Raw genomic sequence first — 16417 nt, forward strand, 5'->3', positions numbered from 1 at the left:
TGCTTTTCTAGCAAATGATCTGAAACTTTACAAAACAAACACCCAGCCAGACTAGTTTTCCCTTTCTTTGTCTTATTTTAAATAGCCCCCCCTGCCACGTTGTGTCATGGGTGACCACTGGAGCCTGCCCAAGGGAAAGGCAGGTCCGCATTCCCAGCAGCGGTGGTGGTGGAGAGTGGGTGGGCAAAGGCACCCAAGAGGTATGCTAAGCATTCCTTCTGATCTGGTCACGCAAGCGGGCACAGGTGGATTTGTAACAAGACTGTCCAGTCCTTCCGAATGCACATTCTCTGGGAGCCTGAGTTCCCGGCGGGTATCAAGAAGCGATGTACTGCCAACATTGAAAATAAAGTAAGGAAATTTCATCCCACTGGCTGAAACGTTTGGGTGGGTGTTTATTGTGGGATTGGGCACACGTGCAATATTTTTTGCAGCGCCCACATGATGTCATTGGCATCAATATGCCAGCTGCCCTGTTCCCTTTTAATCCAGATTTACCCGTTCTGGGGGAAATATGATAAGTACAAAAACACTTGTTTCCAACAACACGTTTGCAATATCAGAACAACAGTTTTGCAGTACAGTCTTAAGCCCCAACAGCAACTCCTCCTTATGCCGTGCCCTGTTTTCTCATTGTTGAAGAAGAAGAAGAGTTTGGATTTGATATCCCGCCCTTATCACTACCTGAAGGAGTCTCAAAGCGGCTAACATTCTCCTTTCCCTTCCTCCCCATAACAAACACTCTGTGAGGTGAGTGGGGCTGAGAGACTTCAGAGAAGTGTGACTAGCCCAAGGTCACCCAGCAGCTGCATGTGGAGGAGCGGGGAAGTGAACCCGGTTCCCCAGATTACGAGTCTACCACTCTTAACCACTACACCACACTGGCTCTCAATAGCAACCACACTGGTTGCTATTGTTGGCAGCTGTTGCCATTGTGGCATGCTCTGTTTTGCCTCAGTGACAACACAACCGGGGCCAGCCCCTGCTCACAGGGCTGCGAGGATTAAATGTTTGAGCAAACGGGGCAGAGGACCATGTATACCACCTTGAGCTCCCTGAAGGAAAGGTTGGATATTAATAATAAGAACTACTATTGCTGCTAAAATTATAATCCTACATGGTTCTTCTGCTCTTCATTTTATCCTCACAACAACCCCATGAGGTAGGTTGGGGCTGAGAGGCAGTGACTGAGCTATATGACTTGTGGGGATTTGAACCCGAGTCTCTCCCAGGTCTAAATCCAGCCCTCTAACCACTACACCACACTGCTTCTGGTTATAGCCTTGCATCTATGCACACCCTCTGCCTTCCCTATTTTTTTTTGGTGTACTCCTAACCCTCAGCCAGGACCACAATGAGTGTTCTCTGCAAACTTCAAGGAGGCTCTGTTTACCTCCTGGGCTCCCATCTCCCCTGCTAGGGTTCCATTAAGTCACAAAGTCCACACCTGTCTGAGCAAATATTGTTAACACCCTAATTAGAGGAGCTGGGAAAATGAAATGAAAGAAAAGAACGCCAATTACAGATTTTCTTGTTAATCAGTCCCAAGACCTTCTGACCTTCCTGGTGGCAAGTGACACAGAGGAAAGACCTTCACTGCATTTCAAGGATGGGACAGATAGTAATGGGATTAAGATCCTGCTGACACACTGCAGGTGGAAGAGACCAAAGGCGCAGCTATTTATGGTTGCAGGCAATCAAAGAGACATCAGGACCTCTAATTGGAGCTAATTGGGGCGGTGGGGGTGGGCAGGGGATGACCAGTGGTTATTTCACGGCCTGGATCTTGACCTTGAATGCTGCAAAGCTGCCCACTCTTTCTGTGCTTCTGTTAGGATCTATTACTATTACTGTACTATTATTATTATTATTATTATTAGTTTATTTATATCCCATTGTTTCCCCAGACTGCAACTCAAGGCGGCTCACACAAATTCAAACAACAGGCAAAATACAAGAAAGCTAAACATACATAAAATATAGCTATTAAAAAGTCATTAAACTCTGATAGAATTTAAAATATATATAAAAAACAAATAAGCTTAAAATACAGATAATAAAACTAGCCCTTTCCTGAAAAACAGTCAATTCCCAAAGACCTGTTGGAAGAAAAGTGTCTTTACCTGCAGGCAGAAGGACAACAAGGAAGGAGCCAGTCTGGCTTCTCTAGGGCGGGAGTTCCAAAGTCTGGGAGCAGCCACTGAGAAGGCCCTCTCCTGCGTCCCCACCAAGCATACCTTTGAGGGTGGCGAGACAGAGAGACGGGCCTCCCATGAAGATCTTAGAGCCAGGGCAGGTTCATACAGGAGGAAACTGTTCTGAGCTGTATAACCAGCACTTTGTGGACCGGTTGTCTGTAGAAGCAAATCCATGCTCTACATGTAAAGCACATGACTTCCCCCAAAGAATCCTGGGGAATGTAGTTTGTTAAGAGTGCTGGAAGTGGTAGTCCTTTGAGGGGGAAACCACAGCTCCCAGGATTCCTTGGGCAAAGTCCTGTGCTTTAAGCACATTTATTGGCTAAGCTTTAACTGTATAGTGTGGATCTTCTAATGATAATCTAAAGCAACCTACTGTGTCCCTGTGCTTACCTGGCTCAGTATTGCTTCCTCCGGCTAGGAGTCTCTCCTAGCCCTACCTGGAGTTGCCAGGGCAGGGTGTGTGGGATTGAACCCGGGACCTTCTGCATGCAAAGCAGGAGCCCTACCCCTGAGCTGCATCCCAACTCAGTATAAACATCTTCTATGCCTTGCATGTCAAAGGTCTCAGGTTCAGTCTTCAGCATCTCTGTGTAGGGCTGGAAGCTGTGAACAGGGCTGGCAACAGGGTTTTCTGTGTGTGGATCCACAAAATTTGCAGAAATGTTAGGATATTTCCGTTCCACCTTAAAAGGGAGCAGGCTTTGAGTCACAGAGTCTGCGTATTTCCTGTTTTCACAGGATGTTTATGTTGTGTCTTTGCTTTCGTTTCTCTCTCTCTCTGCCGGAACTCTCAAGCAGGCAGTCATGTTTTTCTTTGTTCTGATCAACGCTGAATAAACTTGTAAATCATGCTCTCCTGACGGCATCTTTCGCTGTGTGCATATCTGCTGATAGAGCGTGCATCAGTTCTGGAATGTGGCAAGCTATTTCTGGAGCTCATGTCGCTAATTGCTGATACTGCGTGTCTACGGGAGATCAATGGACGTCCGGAGATGACGTGGAGTTATGATGGACTTTGTTTCCCTGGCAGTATCCCACCAGTATACGCTTTATGTCACATGCAGATTTGTATCCTACTTTTGCAGGGGCAAGCACCCAAAATAAATCTGTGTTGCTTCAAATGTGCTTTAGAGGTATAGCGTTCACAGCCTGTGTTGCTGTTATCAAATTCAGCAGAAGGAAGATGGGAGGCAAAACTATAGTTACGTAGTTTTTTAGGTGCCATTGGCTCAGGCGCAACCTACTGTTGGGCTCCCTGCTTTTTGCCCCACTGAGTCTCTCGCCCCTTGGAGATTGGGGTGCACAAAACAGTATTACCTCTCATTCCTGTCCCTCCGTCTTCTTTAAAAACAAAATAAAATTCATTCTCAACGTTTGTGAGCCTTTGTGGGTATTATGCACCTCACCCTTTGTCTGAAATCCAGCATTAAACCTTGCAAGCTGCCAGATGAAGGGAAATTGCAGGGGTGCGTGTGTGCCGTGACTCAGGTGGACCCCAACTGGGAAAGAAAGAACAGCTCCTGCCTTCGGATGCAGACCTAAACTGTGCACAATTCACCGGAGCAGAGTTTATAAAACTTAAAACGTTGCTGAATGACACAATCTGGGGGTGGGGCTCTGGAACACTTGACACGTTTGGGAACATTTGTTCCGACACGGCAGGTGTTCGGCAAAGCCTGTTTCAGAACAGAATATTGTTATTTAAAAATTGGAAGAGAAAGGCGATCAAAAGGGTTGTTTTTCCCTCTCTCCCCTCCCTTCCCACAAAAGCTCCTATGATTCCATTTAAGCGTTGGGGGTTGCCAAAATACAACCTGGCCCCGAAGGATAGAAGAGGCGATTTGAAGGCAGAGCAAATTGAACAGAGGGAATCGTCCGGTTGGGAAGGGTCCAAAAGCAGAGCCCTCGTGGCCCTTAGCAGCTGTCCCCTCCCCTCTGGTCAATTTGTGCAGCCCTGAACAAAAGCTTGAACCAAGTCTACAGATGCCGTGTTGCGACACTGCATTCTGCTAGACCTCATGGAGGAGTTGCTCGCACAATTCTCCTTCCACCAAGGGTTTGGTCTTCAGTCACATCCATTATTTTTAAGGGGACTTCTCAAGATTAGGCATTACACTGGATACAATCCTAAATAAATAGTAACAGGTGGTATTCAACAAAGTTTGAGTAATGTACTGAAATGATCCATTGATTTTAATGGGTCTACTCTGTAAAATTAAGCAGAATAGCACCCCAAGAAACAAAATAAATGGTGGATTAAAGCATTGCTTTTCCTTCGCATTACAGAACTGTTAAAAGCTGCATCAAGTGGATTAGCAGTGCCACCTGGTGATCAGGCCAGTTTATGACAGGCTGACTTCTCCATGGGCCAGAACTCCACAACTTCCCCTCCCATTTACAATCACAGAAGTTTTCCAGCCTGCTTTCATCTGCAAAGTCACAGGTCAATTCTCCCAGCAGACAAGGATTGATGCTAACTTGTAAGGGTTTTTTTTAAGCTTCTATTTTTCTTTCTTTTGTAAAATCAAGCAAGATACTAGTCCGCATAGTGCCAGAGAGCCATCTGACAGCAGGTAGCAGTTGGCAACAGCCCCCAGAGATAAGGAGCGGACCTTTGGGCTTTTACTCTTATAACAAACAGGAGGCGGGTGGTGCTGTTGGTGAAACCTCTGTGCCTAGAACTTGCCGATCGTATGGTCGGCGGTTCGAATCCCCGCGGCGGGGTGAGCTCCCGTCGTTCGGTCCCAGCTCCTGCCCACCTAGCAGTTCGAAAGCACTCTTAAGTGCAAGTAGATAAATAGGGACTGCATTATAGCGGGAAGGTAAACGGCGCTTCCGTGTGCTGCGCTGGTGCTGGATCGCCAGCTGCAGCTTCGTCACGCTGGCCACGTGACCCGGAGGTTTCTTCGGACGGTGCCGGCTCACGGCCTCTAGAGCGAGATGAGCACGCAACCCCAGAGTCGGACACGACTGGCCCGTACGGGCAGGAGCACCTTTACCTTTACTTTTCTTTCTTTTGTAAAATCAAGCAAGATACTAGTCCTCATAGTGCCAGAGAGCCATCTGACAGCAGGTAGCAGTTGGCAACTGCCCCCCGAGATAAGGAGTGGACATTTGGGCTTTTACTCTTATCACAAACCACCACTTCCACCCATGTGCAGCACCTTTGTCATCTCCACAGCAGAGTTGGAAGAGAAGGGGAAATGAATCTACTTGGGCTGACATAGCAGCGCATCCCAAACTTCTGATGGCCACAGCACCCTCTGCTACACCTGGCAATGTCTGAAGGATGAGAGAAATCTGCCATGCTTGATGTTTTAATGCAGGCACCCCCAAACTCGGCCCTACAGATGCTTTGGGACTACAACTCCCATCATCCCTAGCTAACAGGACCAGTGGTCAGGGATGATGGGAATTGTAGTCCCCAAAACATCTGGAGGGACGAGTTTGAGGATGCCTGTTTTAATACAAACCACTGGTTCCAAGTCCCATGAAAAACTCTTGGCAGGACTGGTCAGGGGATAAGGAACAGAGAAAGCTTTGATACTATCAAAGTGGATACTATCAGACCTGGGGGTAGGGGGAGGTACTTAAGAAACAAGGGTGGTGGGGTGCTGGATCAACTGTACAGTTAGAACTACATAAATAGTTCTACATGGATTGTGAATCAATGTGCAATTGATGGGTTATGGTCTTGATCTTCCTACATGCGTTGTGCAAACCGCTATTGTGAATGTTTTTTCTAGGATGGGGGCACTAGGGTTGAGTTTATGGAACCAAAGAAGCCATGGCCTGGGGAGGAAAGGGAAACCACTGCTGCAGAACAGGACACTGGACTACATGGGCCTTTGGTGTGATGCAGCAGTCAGGTGCTTTCTCATGCTTTTATAGACTTCCTTAATAGAAAAAGCAGCATCCAGCTGCAGTGAGGGCCCAGAGGAATGGGCACCAGTGAAAGCAAAGGGAGTGATTCCCACCCCCCACCCCAAAGGAACTGGTTTGCAGGGGTGTTCCCTTGAGATCACTCGTTCAAGGAAAAGAACCCAGGCTACACAACATATGCCAACCTTAATTTATTGGATCAAATGATCAACCCTGTTTATTTGATACACTAGTAAGAGGGAAAGGTAGAAGTGTAGTTGAGGACTGGGAGAAATGGTAAATTTTTAATCCTGGGGTAGCCAATATGGTGCCCTTCTGATACTACTGGAGGACCACCACCCCCGCCAAACTCTGCTCAGACCCAACCAGTGTGGCTAATGGTGAAGGATGGAGGCTGCAAGCTCCGCAACATCTGGAGGGAATTTACACTGTATTAGCAGAGGAACAGGGTATATCACCTGCTCCAGGTTAGGAACACCTGTTTCAAAACCAGGAATGGGGTTATAAGCAGGGCTGATGGGTGGTGCTGATGGTGGAGATTAAGAAGCAGTACTGGAAGGGAAAAGGAGACCTGGGCTGGAGATGGAAAAAGATGACAAAAAAACAACAACTGATCAATACGGACCCCTGGGGATTCCCCACAATGGCCTAAGCTCAGACCGAGCTGGCAATGCATTCTTTCAGACAGCAAAGAGGCATGTGTGTGTATGTCATGTCCCTGACTACTTTCCCCCATAAAAATAATTCCCTCCACTCAGAAATCAAGGGGAAAGAACCTTGCCTAGCCCCCCCCCCCCCCCAGACACGCTAACTTCTCTTACGTGGAGATGTTTAGTTCACCCCCACCGCCCAACACAGGGGAGCACCCACCCCACGGCAGTCTGATGGGATGCCACCCAGCCACAGGTTGTGCATCTCAATGAGAACAAAAGGTCCAAAGCTTTGTAGCTGTTAACAGATGGGTGGCAGGCAGAAATTCAAACTGTGCAGCTTCTCCCAGAAAGGAGAGGCCACAGCGAAGAGGGAGGGGGAAGCAGCCCAGGTGGAATTTCTGCTTGTTGTGCAACTACTAAAGGCACAAAGGGAAATGAGGTGGCAGCACAGGGTGTGAGGAGTAAGATGGCTATGTGCATACTCTGAGAAGATTCCTATGTTTTAAGAGTGGCCACCTAGCAGAGAAGTCTGCTGGCTAAGGCTTCCCCTATCCCCCAAAGTTCTTTGACAGGAGTCTTCTCATGGTCTGAATTTGCCAGTTCTCGCTGTAGAACAATGACGGCGAGAAACCTGACTTTATATAAAGTATCAGATCATAACCAGATCTGGAGCACATGTTATGCCCTGTGAGCTGCCTGGCAGAAAACCAGCATCCCTACTCAGAACCTAACCCTCCCCCAGGCAAACAGGAGCCATCCACCATTTAAAAATAGTAATACCAAAGAAAACTCTCTGTGGCTGACTACATTTAGCTTCAGGAGGTCACTCGATTTCAAAAGTTGTTTATGAGACGGGGGGATGGGGGAGAGGCTTGCAAAATCAGGAAAAGGAATTAACAGCGCCAAATATCAAGGCATGGCAGAGAACAGCCCTTCCTAATTCTCATGCCGTGTGGATACTCCAACTTCCATCATGCTCAGTGTGGCCATGCTGGCTGCAGGCTGATGGGAGCCGGGGTTTAGGACATCTGGAGGAGGACCAGGCTGAGGAAACGCAGACATTAAAGCTCTGCTTGTTAATGGAGTGGTGAAGCCTAAAAAAATAGGAGCCACAGCTCGATAGGAATACCAGAAGCCCATTTACTGGGCATGTGCTTACTCTTCAGTCCAAACATGGCCCCAGCTCCACAGCCGTTCTCCCTTGGCCTCCCCGCAAAGAGGCAGAGAGGATGCAGAATGCCACAGGGCCTCGTTTCCCCAGACCTTCCTTCCTTCCTTGCCAAGGGGCACCGAGGCACCATGCCACGAGGCACTAGGTTTATGGACAAGGACAGACCTTCACTTTTCACCTCCTGCTCAAGACTGGAAGAGGCTGGGTGTGGCGGGGCATAGAATAGCTCCGATCCCTTCCCTAGTGGCTCCAATGTCAGAGCACTGAAGGATGCATTCCCACAGTTCACTGGGGGCTTAACCGTTGCAGAGCAGCCCAGGATGAATTAAAAAGAGCAGGTGAGTGGGTGGGATTTGTGGGGAGAGGTATTGTGGAGTGGGAAGGGCAGAGGAGGGGCAAGCCAGGGGCAAGATAGATCTTGAGGACCATCTGCATAGGAGGGTTGTAGTACGGTGGCCCAGAGGAGTGAGGAAAGTTGGTCTCGAAGTTGCTGTCCCCCACTTAAAACGGAGTGCAAATTAGATGTCCCCCAAAGCCCCAACAGGCCCAAGTCCCCATGTACCAAGGAGCCCATGCTACGCAAAGGGCCACCGGCTGCCTAAAGCTGTCAAAGTCGCAAACACCTTGTACTGGTCCCTGGAAGTGGAACACGTAGAAAGAGGAAGCCCTGTGACATGTGGCCTGCTCCACAGACGCCAGCTAGCCGCCCCGCCCCCCTGCTCCCGCCCTTCAAGGCTTCAGCTTCAGCCACGGGAAGACAATGGTAAGGATGGAGATAACGGAAGACGTCAAGCCGCAGAGCCCCACGAACCCTGGGTTGGTCTTGTACAGGCCCAGCTTGTCCATGGGGATAAAAATGTCGCAGGCGTTTTTCGCCAGGTCCAGAAGCAGAGGGGGGTTGTCCCTCAGCACGTGACACAGGAGGCGGACCTGCAGCTTCAGCCTCAAGATCAGCTGCTGGAGCCGGTGGTCTTCCCCCACTCTGGGGCTGTCTCCACCACCGCCTCGCTGGCACTTCCCGTTCGCCTCATGCTCCATCAGCAGCCGGATCTCATAGGCGTCCCTGCTCAGGTTCATGATCAGTGCAAAGAGGTAATACCTGGGGGGAAAGGCAAAGGAGTGGGGAGGAAGAAAAGTCCTTAACTTCTGTCTGTTAGGATATAGTTCCATTCCACCTTAAAAGGAACAGGCATGACTGTTATGTGTCAGATGCCTGTTTACTTCTAGGACAGGCTTGCTGGGAACTTCCGTTTGTATATTGCTTTTGCTGTACTGCTGTGTGCTTGGACACAAAGGGAAGCAGACATGTTTTTTCCTTTGTTCCTGAACTATGCTAAATAAACGCCTGTAAATAATGCTTACACATGTCTCTGTCCGCCACTTCCATTGTGAGAAGTTACTCACTCTGCTGATTAGAGCGTGCCAAGTCTCTAAAGGTATCTGAGGCTTGTGTCGCTGATTGATGCTGTTCCGGGAACCAGAGTTCGCCCGGCTGCCGGCCGGTGGCTGGAGCCAGCTGGGGGGCTGCCAAATGCCCCCGTCTCCTCGGCAGTATCCCAACACTATCAACAGATATCAGCTGTGACAGCCGTCTTACACAGTGTCTTTATTTGCAGTCAGCAGACCGCTGCAACGTTTTATGCCCATCAATAGTGTAAATAAAAGCACACATTCATACAATTAAAAAAACCTCACCTGAAAGACCGCTGGCTCCATTTCTCCTGGTCCATGTGCGGGGCGAGACCTGATTTCCCTGCCCACAGGATATTGTCACAGGCAAAATACATGGCTCTGTTTAGATGGCTGACAGTGATGCAGAAGCGAAGGACCATGTCTGACAGGTGGATGGCCCGTTTGGCCGCTTCCAGGGCATCTGAAGAATTCCCCAGCCGGAACACTGGAAAGGAATCCCAAGTTAAAGTGCTTGTCCAACATTGGTCTCACTTCTGCAGCTCTTTAAAGGAGAAGCTCCAAACTGCAATCAGATTTGGTGTCAACTGGCTGTCTGAATGCGTCCTTACAACATGTGTTTGCCTTAGGAGTGGCAGGAGATGGGGCCAGATAGACCAAGGGGATCTTCAAGAGGCCAGATTCTAGGGCAGCTTTGCTAACTAGGATAACACAGCAGCTATGAGACAGGGGAGCTAGGAATCATTAGGTCCCTGCTTTGCATTTTACTGCTGATATGACCTCATTAGACTGGGTAGGCCATTCTCAGCACCAATAAACCCTTGCCATGTGGGGGGAGGATCCTTACAGCAACCTTGCAAGGTAGGCCCAATATAGGTTTACCTTATAGGACGACTGTAAGGATCACAATGTTGCACAATCCTGTACAAGTTACTATCCAACAAATAGATTTTCCTATCCTACATGGCTGCACGTAACCAACTGTAGCAAAAACCAAAATCACCATCTTCATTTGGTTACCTGGGGGAAGGTTCCTACTTGACAGAGTGGACCAAGCAACTGGCTACTTACAAGCCTGGACTAACAGAGCTCAGGCACAAACTTTCTGGGAAGCCTTGAGAAATCTGCTTTATCAGTCTAGGTTCCCTATCTGTAAAATGGGAACAACCTTAAACATTAAGGTGTGCTGAAAAGCAGTTTCTAATGGAGCAGCTACATGGGGAGAAACTTGGTGCCTCTGAGGCTTACTGGAGGCAGTCTGGCTGAACTATGTGGGCGACTAGAGGCTGGGTGGGTGGCTCTTCAATATGATCTAGGAGGGCTGCTCTCCTGTATAGTGGTCCCTCGGTTTTCGAGTGTCTCGGAAGTTGGATGTTTTGACTTTCGAACGCTGAAAACCCGGAAGTGCTTTGGTTTTTGAACACTTTTCGGAAGCCGAACATGCCACGTGGCTTCCATATTGAGTTTTCCAGACGTAAATGCTTCCAGAAATGCACGCTTCGGTTTTTGAACATTTCGGAAGTCAAACAGTCTTCCGGAATGGATTACGTTCGAAAACCAAGGTTCCACTGTACTTATGAAGCATTTTACAAATTTGAAAAAAGGGCGAAATGATGCAAAAACAATTTAGCATGAATAAATGAAGCCTGCCCTTTTTTAATACCCTAGGTCAGTGGTGGCCAAACTTGGCCCTCCAGCTGTTTTTGGACTACAACTCCCATCACCCCTAGCTAACAAGACCAGTGGCCAGGGATAGTCTAACAAGACCAGTGGCCAACTGTAGTTCCCAAACAGCTGGAGGGCCAAGTTTGGCCACCACTGCCCTAGGTCCACCAGATCCTGGAGTGGAACTGGGTGTGCTGAGAGCAGCTGACTGATTGCTGGAGGGACACAGTTGTGGGAAGCCTGAGGAGGCGATGAGACCTTAGTGCCTGCGTGTAAGCCCTAGAGTGAGGAACTGGGGCTAAGTCAGGAAGTCCTTCTTCACACAGAACATAGCTAAACTATGGAACTCACTCCCACAGGTGGCTACCAACTCAGATGGCATTAAAAGAAGATCCAACAAAATCACAGAGAAGGCTGCCAGCTGTGATGGCTATGCTGCTCCTCTGCAGTTGGCAGCAGCAAAGCTTCTGAATACTCGTTGCTAGAAGCCACAGGAGGGGGGAAGACTCCTGTGTTCAGGTCCTGCTTGCAGGTTTCCCACAGTCAGCTAGTTGGCTGCTGTGAGAACAGGATGCTGGACTAGATGGGCCACTGACCTGATCCAGCAGGATCTTCTTAGGCTCTTAAGTCAGCAGGTTCAGGAGTACCCTCTTTTCTGTGAGGTTTTGGGGCGGCCTGTGGGTTTGCTTGGGTGCTGAATGAGAGTCATGAGGCTTGAGTGGTGCTGAGTGTGGGGAGGTGTGTTAAAGGAGGGGCTAACATCAGTACAGTCATACCTTGGGTTGAAGGCGCTTCGGGTTGAGCGCGTTCGAGTTGCGCTCCGCTTCGGGTTTCGCCGCTTACGCATGCGCAGACGCTCAAAATGATGTCACGCGCATGCGCAGAAGCGGCGAAAAGCGCCGTGTGCGTGTGCAAACATGCCATCGCTAATTACGTTTGCTTCTGGATGCGAACGGGGCTCCGGAACGGATCCCGTTCGTATCCAGAGGTACCACTGTATTCAGTTATAGTAAGGTAAAGGGACCCCTGACCATTAGGTCCAGTCGCGGACGACTCTGGGGTTGCGGCGTTCATCTTGCTTTATTGGCCGATGGAGGCAGCGTACAGCTTCCGGGTTATGTGGCCAGCATGACTAAGCCGCTGCTGGCGAACCAGAGCAGCGTATGGAAACGCCGTTTACCTTCTCGCCGGAGTGGTACCTATTTATCTACTTGCACTCTTGTGCTTTCAAACTGCTAGGTTGGCAGGAGCAGGGACCGAGCAACGGGAGCTCACCCCGTCGCAGGGATTTGAACCGCCGACCTTCTGATCGGCAAGTCCTAGGCTCTGTGGTTTAACCCACAGCGCCACCCGCGTCCCACTCAGTTACAGTACTAATATCCAAATGTATATTTGCATTGCATTTGCGTCGATGCTTTTACTGCATGTTTGTAAAATGTGTTTTTTCAAAAAAAATCTGCCCTGCACTGCATAGATGTATACTAAGTGCTACAGAAATTACCTCAAATAAATAAAAATGAATCCCTCCCCAACCCTCTCAGGTCCCAGTCAACCCCTCTTGCACTCACACTTGCGCCCCAAGCTCATGTGAGCCTCCAGCTGCTTGATCCTAGCAATGAAATCGGGGCTGGCCCCATACTTCTGCAATGAGTAGCCGAGCAGAGTGCAGGCATACTGGGCAGCCCTAGGAGGAAACAAACAAACAGTGGAAAGGGGTTAGCCTGGTAGAGAAGATACTTGAGGCCCCAATGAAATAGCCCTATTGCAATAGCTGGCAGCACGAGGCAAAAAGCTAAAGCGAAAAGGAGGGGAGGTGTATACTTGTACTGCGTAAGTGGGTCCATGAGAGCCTCCTGGAATAATTATACAGATATATATAGGAGGGTTTTCAAATTAGGATATGTCACATAAATATCAACATTCTCCAACCTGATGCCCTCCAGATGTTCTGAACTACAGCTGCTCCCATTAGCCTCAGCCAGCACAGTCTATGGTCAGGGATGAAGGAAATTGTAACCCAAAATATCTGGAGGGCAGTGGATGGCAATACAAGGCTTGCTTAAGACCCCCCAATCAATCACACACTGCCAGGCCAAACAGAGATTGCAACCAACATATTCTCAAGCTCCGGCAAGCCTCCAAGAGGGAAGGGAGAAAGGGAACCACACAGAGTGCTTGTTATGTCCTTGAAGTTTGAACTTTGGAGGCACTCTTGGGCAACCTAAGGGTATGCAGTAAGATGTGAGAGGAGTGAAGGAGTTATTGCATCACCATAAATTCCTGCTGCTACTGTATCATGAACAGAAGCAAAAACCCTCTGTGGACAGACCCTTTCTCTACAAGTACAGTAAAATCATTTTGCAAAGGGCATCTTAACAAATTAACTGTACAACCCTGAACTTTAAGAAAAGCCTCCTTTGCTCAGGAGTCTTCCCAGCTGGGAAAAAGCAAATGCACCCTGAGAAACATTAAGGTGCATGACTTACAAATGGATTGTGGAGGGGAGAAAGCTTGGGAACCACTAACCAAACAATTGCTACTGGCCAGTGGAAGAAAATTGAACAATCTGAGATTTTTAGTGCGGCTGTAATGGGGAGAGGGGATTGTGTCGGCCCAAAGCAAAAAGTAGCAGGAAAGAGAAGTACATTTGTGGTTTTTTAATTTAAAGTTTATTTCCATCAAAAGAGGGTGTGCTTTCCCTGAGTTTGTAAACTTTTGAAACAAATAAAAAATAGCTCTGCTAATGCCAATGCGATAAAGTTCATCATCTCTAGTCCCATAATGCAGAGGACAGGGTGTGGCTGAAAGTGTGTGGATTAAACCACCCCTGCAATGGAACCCATTTTGATGGGGGTGGTTAAGAGTAGCATATTACACAACGCTGCAGTCCAGCATAGCTATCCTGGTTTTGGGCAGGGAGGGGTATGGAAATGCAGGGGGAAGCAACTGTAAAGCAGATTGCACTGCTGGTACAATTAATTATGGGCTGGGGGAGATGAAAGAACTGAGAGTGTCAGTGGTGAGTGGGAAGGTATTATTTGGCCACCACTGAGAAACAAGGGAGGAGCAAACTTGCAGTACAAGTCTTTCAGAGACAGACGTGCCAAGTCACATCACTGTTCAGTCAACAGATCTACCAAAAAGGCTATACGTGTTCTCTGATACCAATTATCTTTGTCTGGAGCATTTATTTTGCCCCCGCTCCTGGACCCCCCCCTTATTTCTTTCTTTAAAAAGAAGCAATAAAAATCCATTTAAAAGGCATATAGTCAGAAAGCAGCCAGATGACAAATCAGGACCTACTGTCACACAATTTGGGAAGGATTTTTGACCTACAGCTGTTATAACAAGGAAAACAACAGAGTGAACCACGTGCCCCAAACAATGCTAGTGAAATGAGGAAATTGCACAGGAAGGTGTGTGCGTGCAAAGGTAAACTGAAGCATATTAGTGTGTGGAAGCACTACTTGGAAGCAGCAGCCTGGATTCTTCTAGCCCAGAGGTGGAAAGGCGGCACAATTCGGCCAAAGAAGAGCAGCAACTAAAATTGATGGACTATGCTGAAATGGCAAAACTTACAGGAAGAATTAGAAACTAGGAAGAGGCAAATTTTAATAAAGAATGGGGAAAGTTTATAACTTATTTGAAAAATTATTGTAAACAATTACATTCATTGGTAAGCTTGACAGAAAACTTGTAGTAAAAATTTGAACTATGGATTGGCAAAGGATTTGTAAAATAGTGTTATGGAAGAGATGCAGAGAGAAAATCATTATATGAGGATGCACAAAGGGGGAGGGGAGGGAAGTCAAAGGGGATTTTATGCTTTTATTGTGTGTATTTTTCTTTTGCTTATTGTATGTAAAATTAAAAATGCAATTGTATTTTCTTTTCATTTTTTAAAAGGGAAGTCTAATAATAATCAATAAGAAGGCAGCATTCTGTAGTGGTTCGAGTATTGGATTAGGACCTGGGGGAGACCAGGGTTCAAATCCTCACTCTGGGTGATCTTGGGCCAGTCATTGCCTCTCAGCCAAACCTACTTTCCAGGCTTGCTGTGGGTATTAACTGAAGATTAACTGAGGAGGAGGAGAATCATGTTGCACCAACTTAAACTCCTTTGAGGAAAAAAAGGTAGGATATAAATGTGACAAAGACATAAAAACAAAAAGTCTTCTCTCTCTCTCTCTTTTGCACCTGGTACCACAGGTTGGTGGCTCTACCAAGAAGTCTCAAACTCACCCCTCCAAAAATATGGCTTTTGACATTTGAGAGGTTATATAGTTTAAAGGCACACCTTATTGTTTTAGGATTGTGAGTTGTCTTAAATTGTTTTTAATACTGAGTTTTAGTTTGCTTACTCATATTTCTTATCCTATTGGCTACTGCATTCACATCCCACCTTTTTCTCCAAGGAGTTCTCAAGGGGGCACATAAAGTTCTCCTCCCTCTCCATGTTACCCTCAGAGCAACCTTGTGAGGCAGTTAGGCTGAGAAAGAGAGAAAAAGAAAGAGCGAGAGAGACTGGCCAAAAGTCGTGGCCGAGGGGTGTGTTTATGTGTATGTTGAACTCTGATCTTTCCTGGGTCCTCGTCCGACACTTCTAACCACTACCTGACACCCTGGCCCACCTTGGGATGAAAGGAGGGTGGTTAAAGTACAAATAATGATAAATGATAAACCAAAAGAAACAACAAAATAGCAATGACTAAAGAAATGTAAAATATTTAAGAATACAGTAACAATAACCTAGTGACAACACACTATTATGTGGATCATAATAACGAACCACGATCATTACACGAATCCCCCGCTCCCCTTCCCCCAAACGAAAGGTGCCCCAAGAGATGGTACCGGGAGCGGGTTGGCTCTTTGGTACCCTTCGCGGTCCCCTGCCTCTCCCTCCCCGCCCTCCGCCGCACCTGAAGACCCGCTCCTTGGCTTGGCTCTGGGCGCTGAATCGCACCCAGGAATCCATCGCAGCAGCAGCAGCAGCCTCTCCTCGGCGAAGGCAGCACCGGCGGGCCCCCTCCTTCCCTCGCCTCCTCCAGGCTCGCAGGCAGCCCTCGGCAGCTCTTTCCTCGGCCTCGCAGGGCCACACCGCCCTCCGCCTCCCTCAGGGCCGACACCGCCCCCGCCCGTCCCCTCGGCCGCAGGCAAATGAAATCACGGTCACTTCCGGGGGCAGTACGGCAGCGCCCGAAGGACAAATTTAAACACGGATAGTGGTCAAAGGCTTTGTTGTCGTCGCGGGGGGTTTGTTTTTTTCTTTTAACTGGCTCGCTCTGAATCGCTGCTCCTCCGCCCGCCCCCCTCTTAAAGGCGATTGGGGGAAATCCCGACGCTTTCCATGGTTCGCACGGTTCTCATTGGCTGATCCTAAGAGGCTGGGTCGGCCTTCTCGTTACCCACCCATTCGCCGGCCTCCCGGCTCC

At 48.3% G+C, this 16417-nt stretch overlaps 1 protein-coding gene across 2 annotated transcripts; it reads right to left on the bottom strand.

The window, feature by feature from the left end:
- Positions 1-6259: 6259 nt before the first annotated feature.
- Positions 6260-16295, bottom strand: PEX11B (peroxisomal biogenesis factor 11 beta). 2 transcript variants are annotated; one of them, XR_014505911.1, is made up of 5 exons: positions 15905-16295; positions 12551-12666; positions 9603-9804; positions 7122-9006; positions 6260-6654 (listed from the first exon to the last, which is right to left on the bottom strand). XR_014505911.1 is itself a non-coding variant. In XM_083417238.1 (4 exons), exons 1-4 carry the CDS (start codon positions 15958-15960, stop codon positions 8637-8639), a joined length of 744 nt encoding a protein of 247 aa, XP_083273364.1. In that variant the 5' UTR covers positions 15961-16261; the 3' UTR covers positions 6260-8636. The 2 variants fall into 2 exon arrangements, 1 of the variants encoding a protein (XP_083273364.1); XM_083417238.1 differs by having other exon boundaries at positions 6260-9006; positions 15905-16261.
- Between the last annotated feature and the right edge of the window lie 122 nt (positions 16296-16417).

The sequence above is a fragment of the Podarcis tiliguerta genome, assembly GCF_965153285.1.
Source record: "Podarcis tiliguerta genome assembly, chromosome: 16".
Lineage (NCBI taxonomy): Eukaryota > Metazoa > Chordata > Lepidosauria > Squamata > Lacertidae > Podarcis > Podarcis tiliguerta.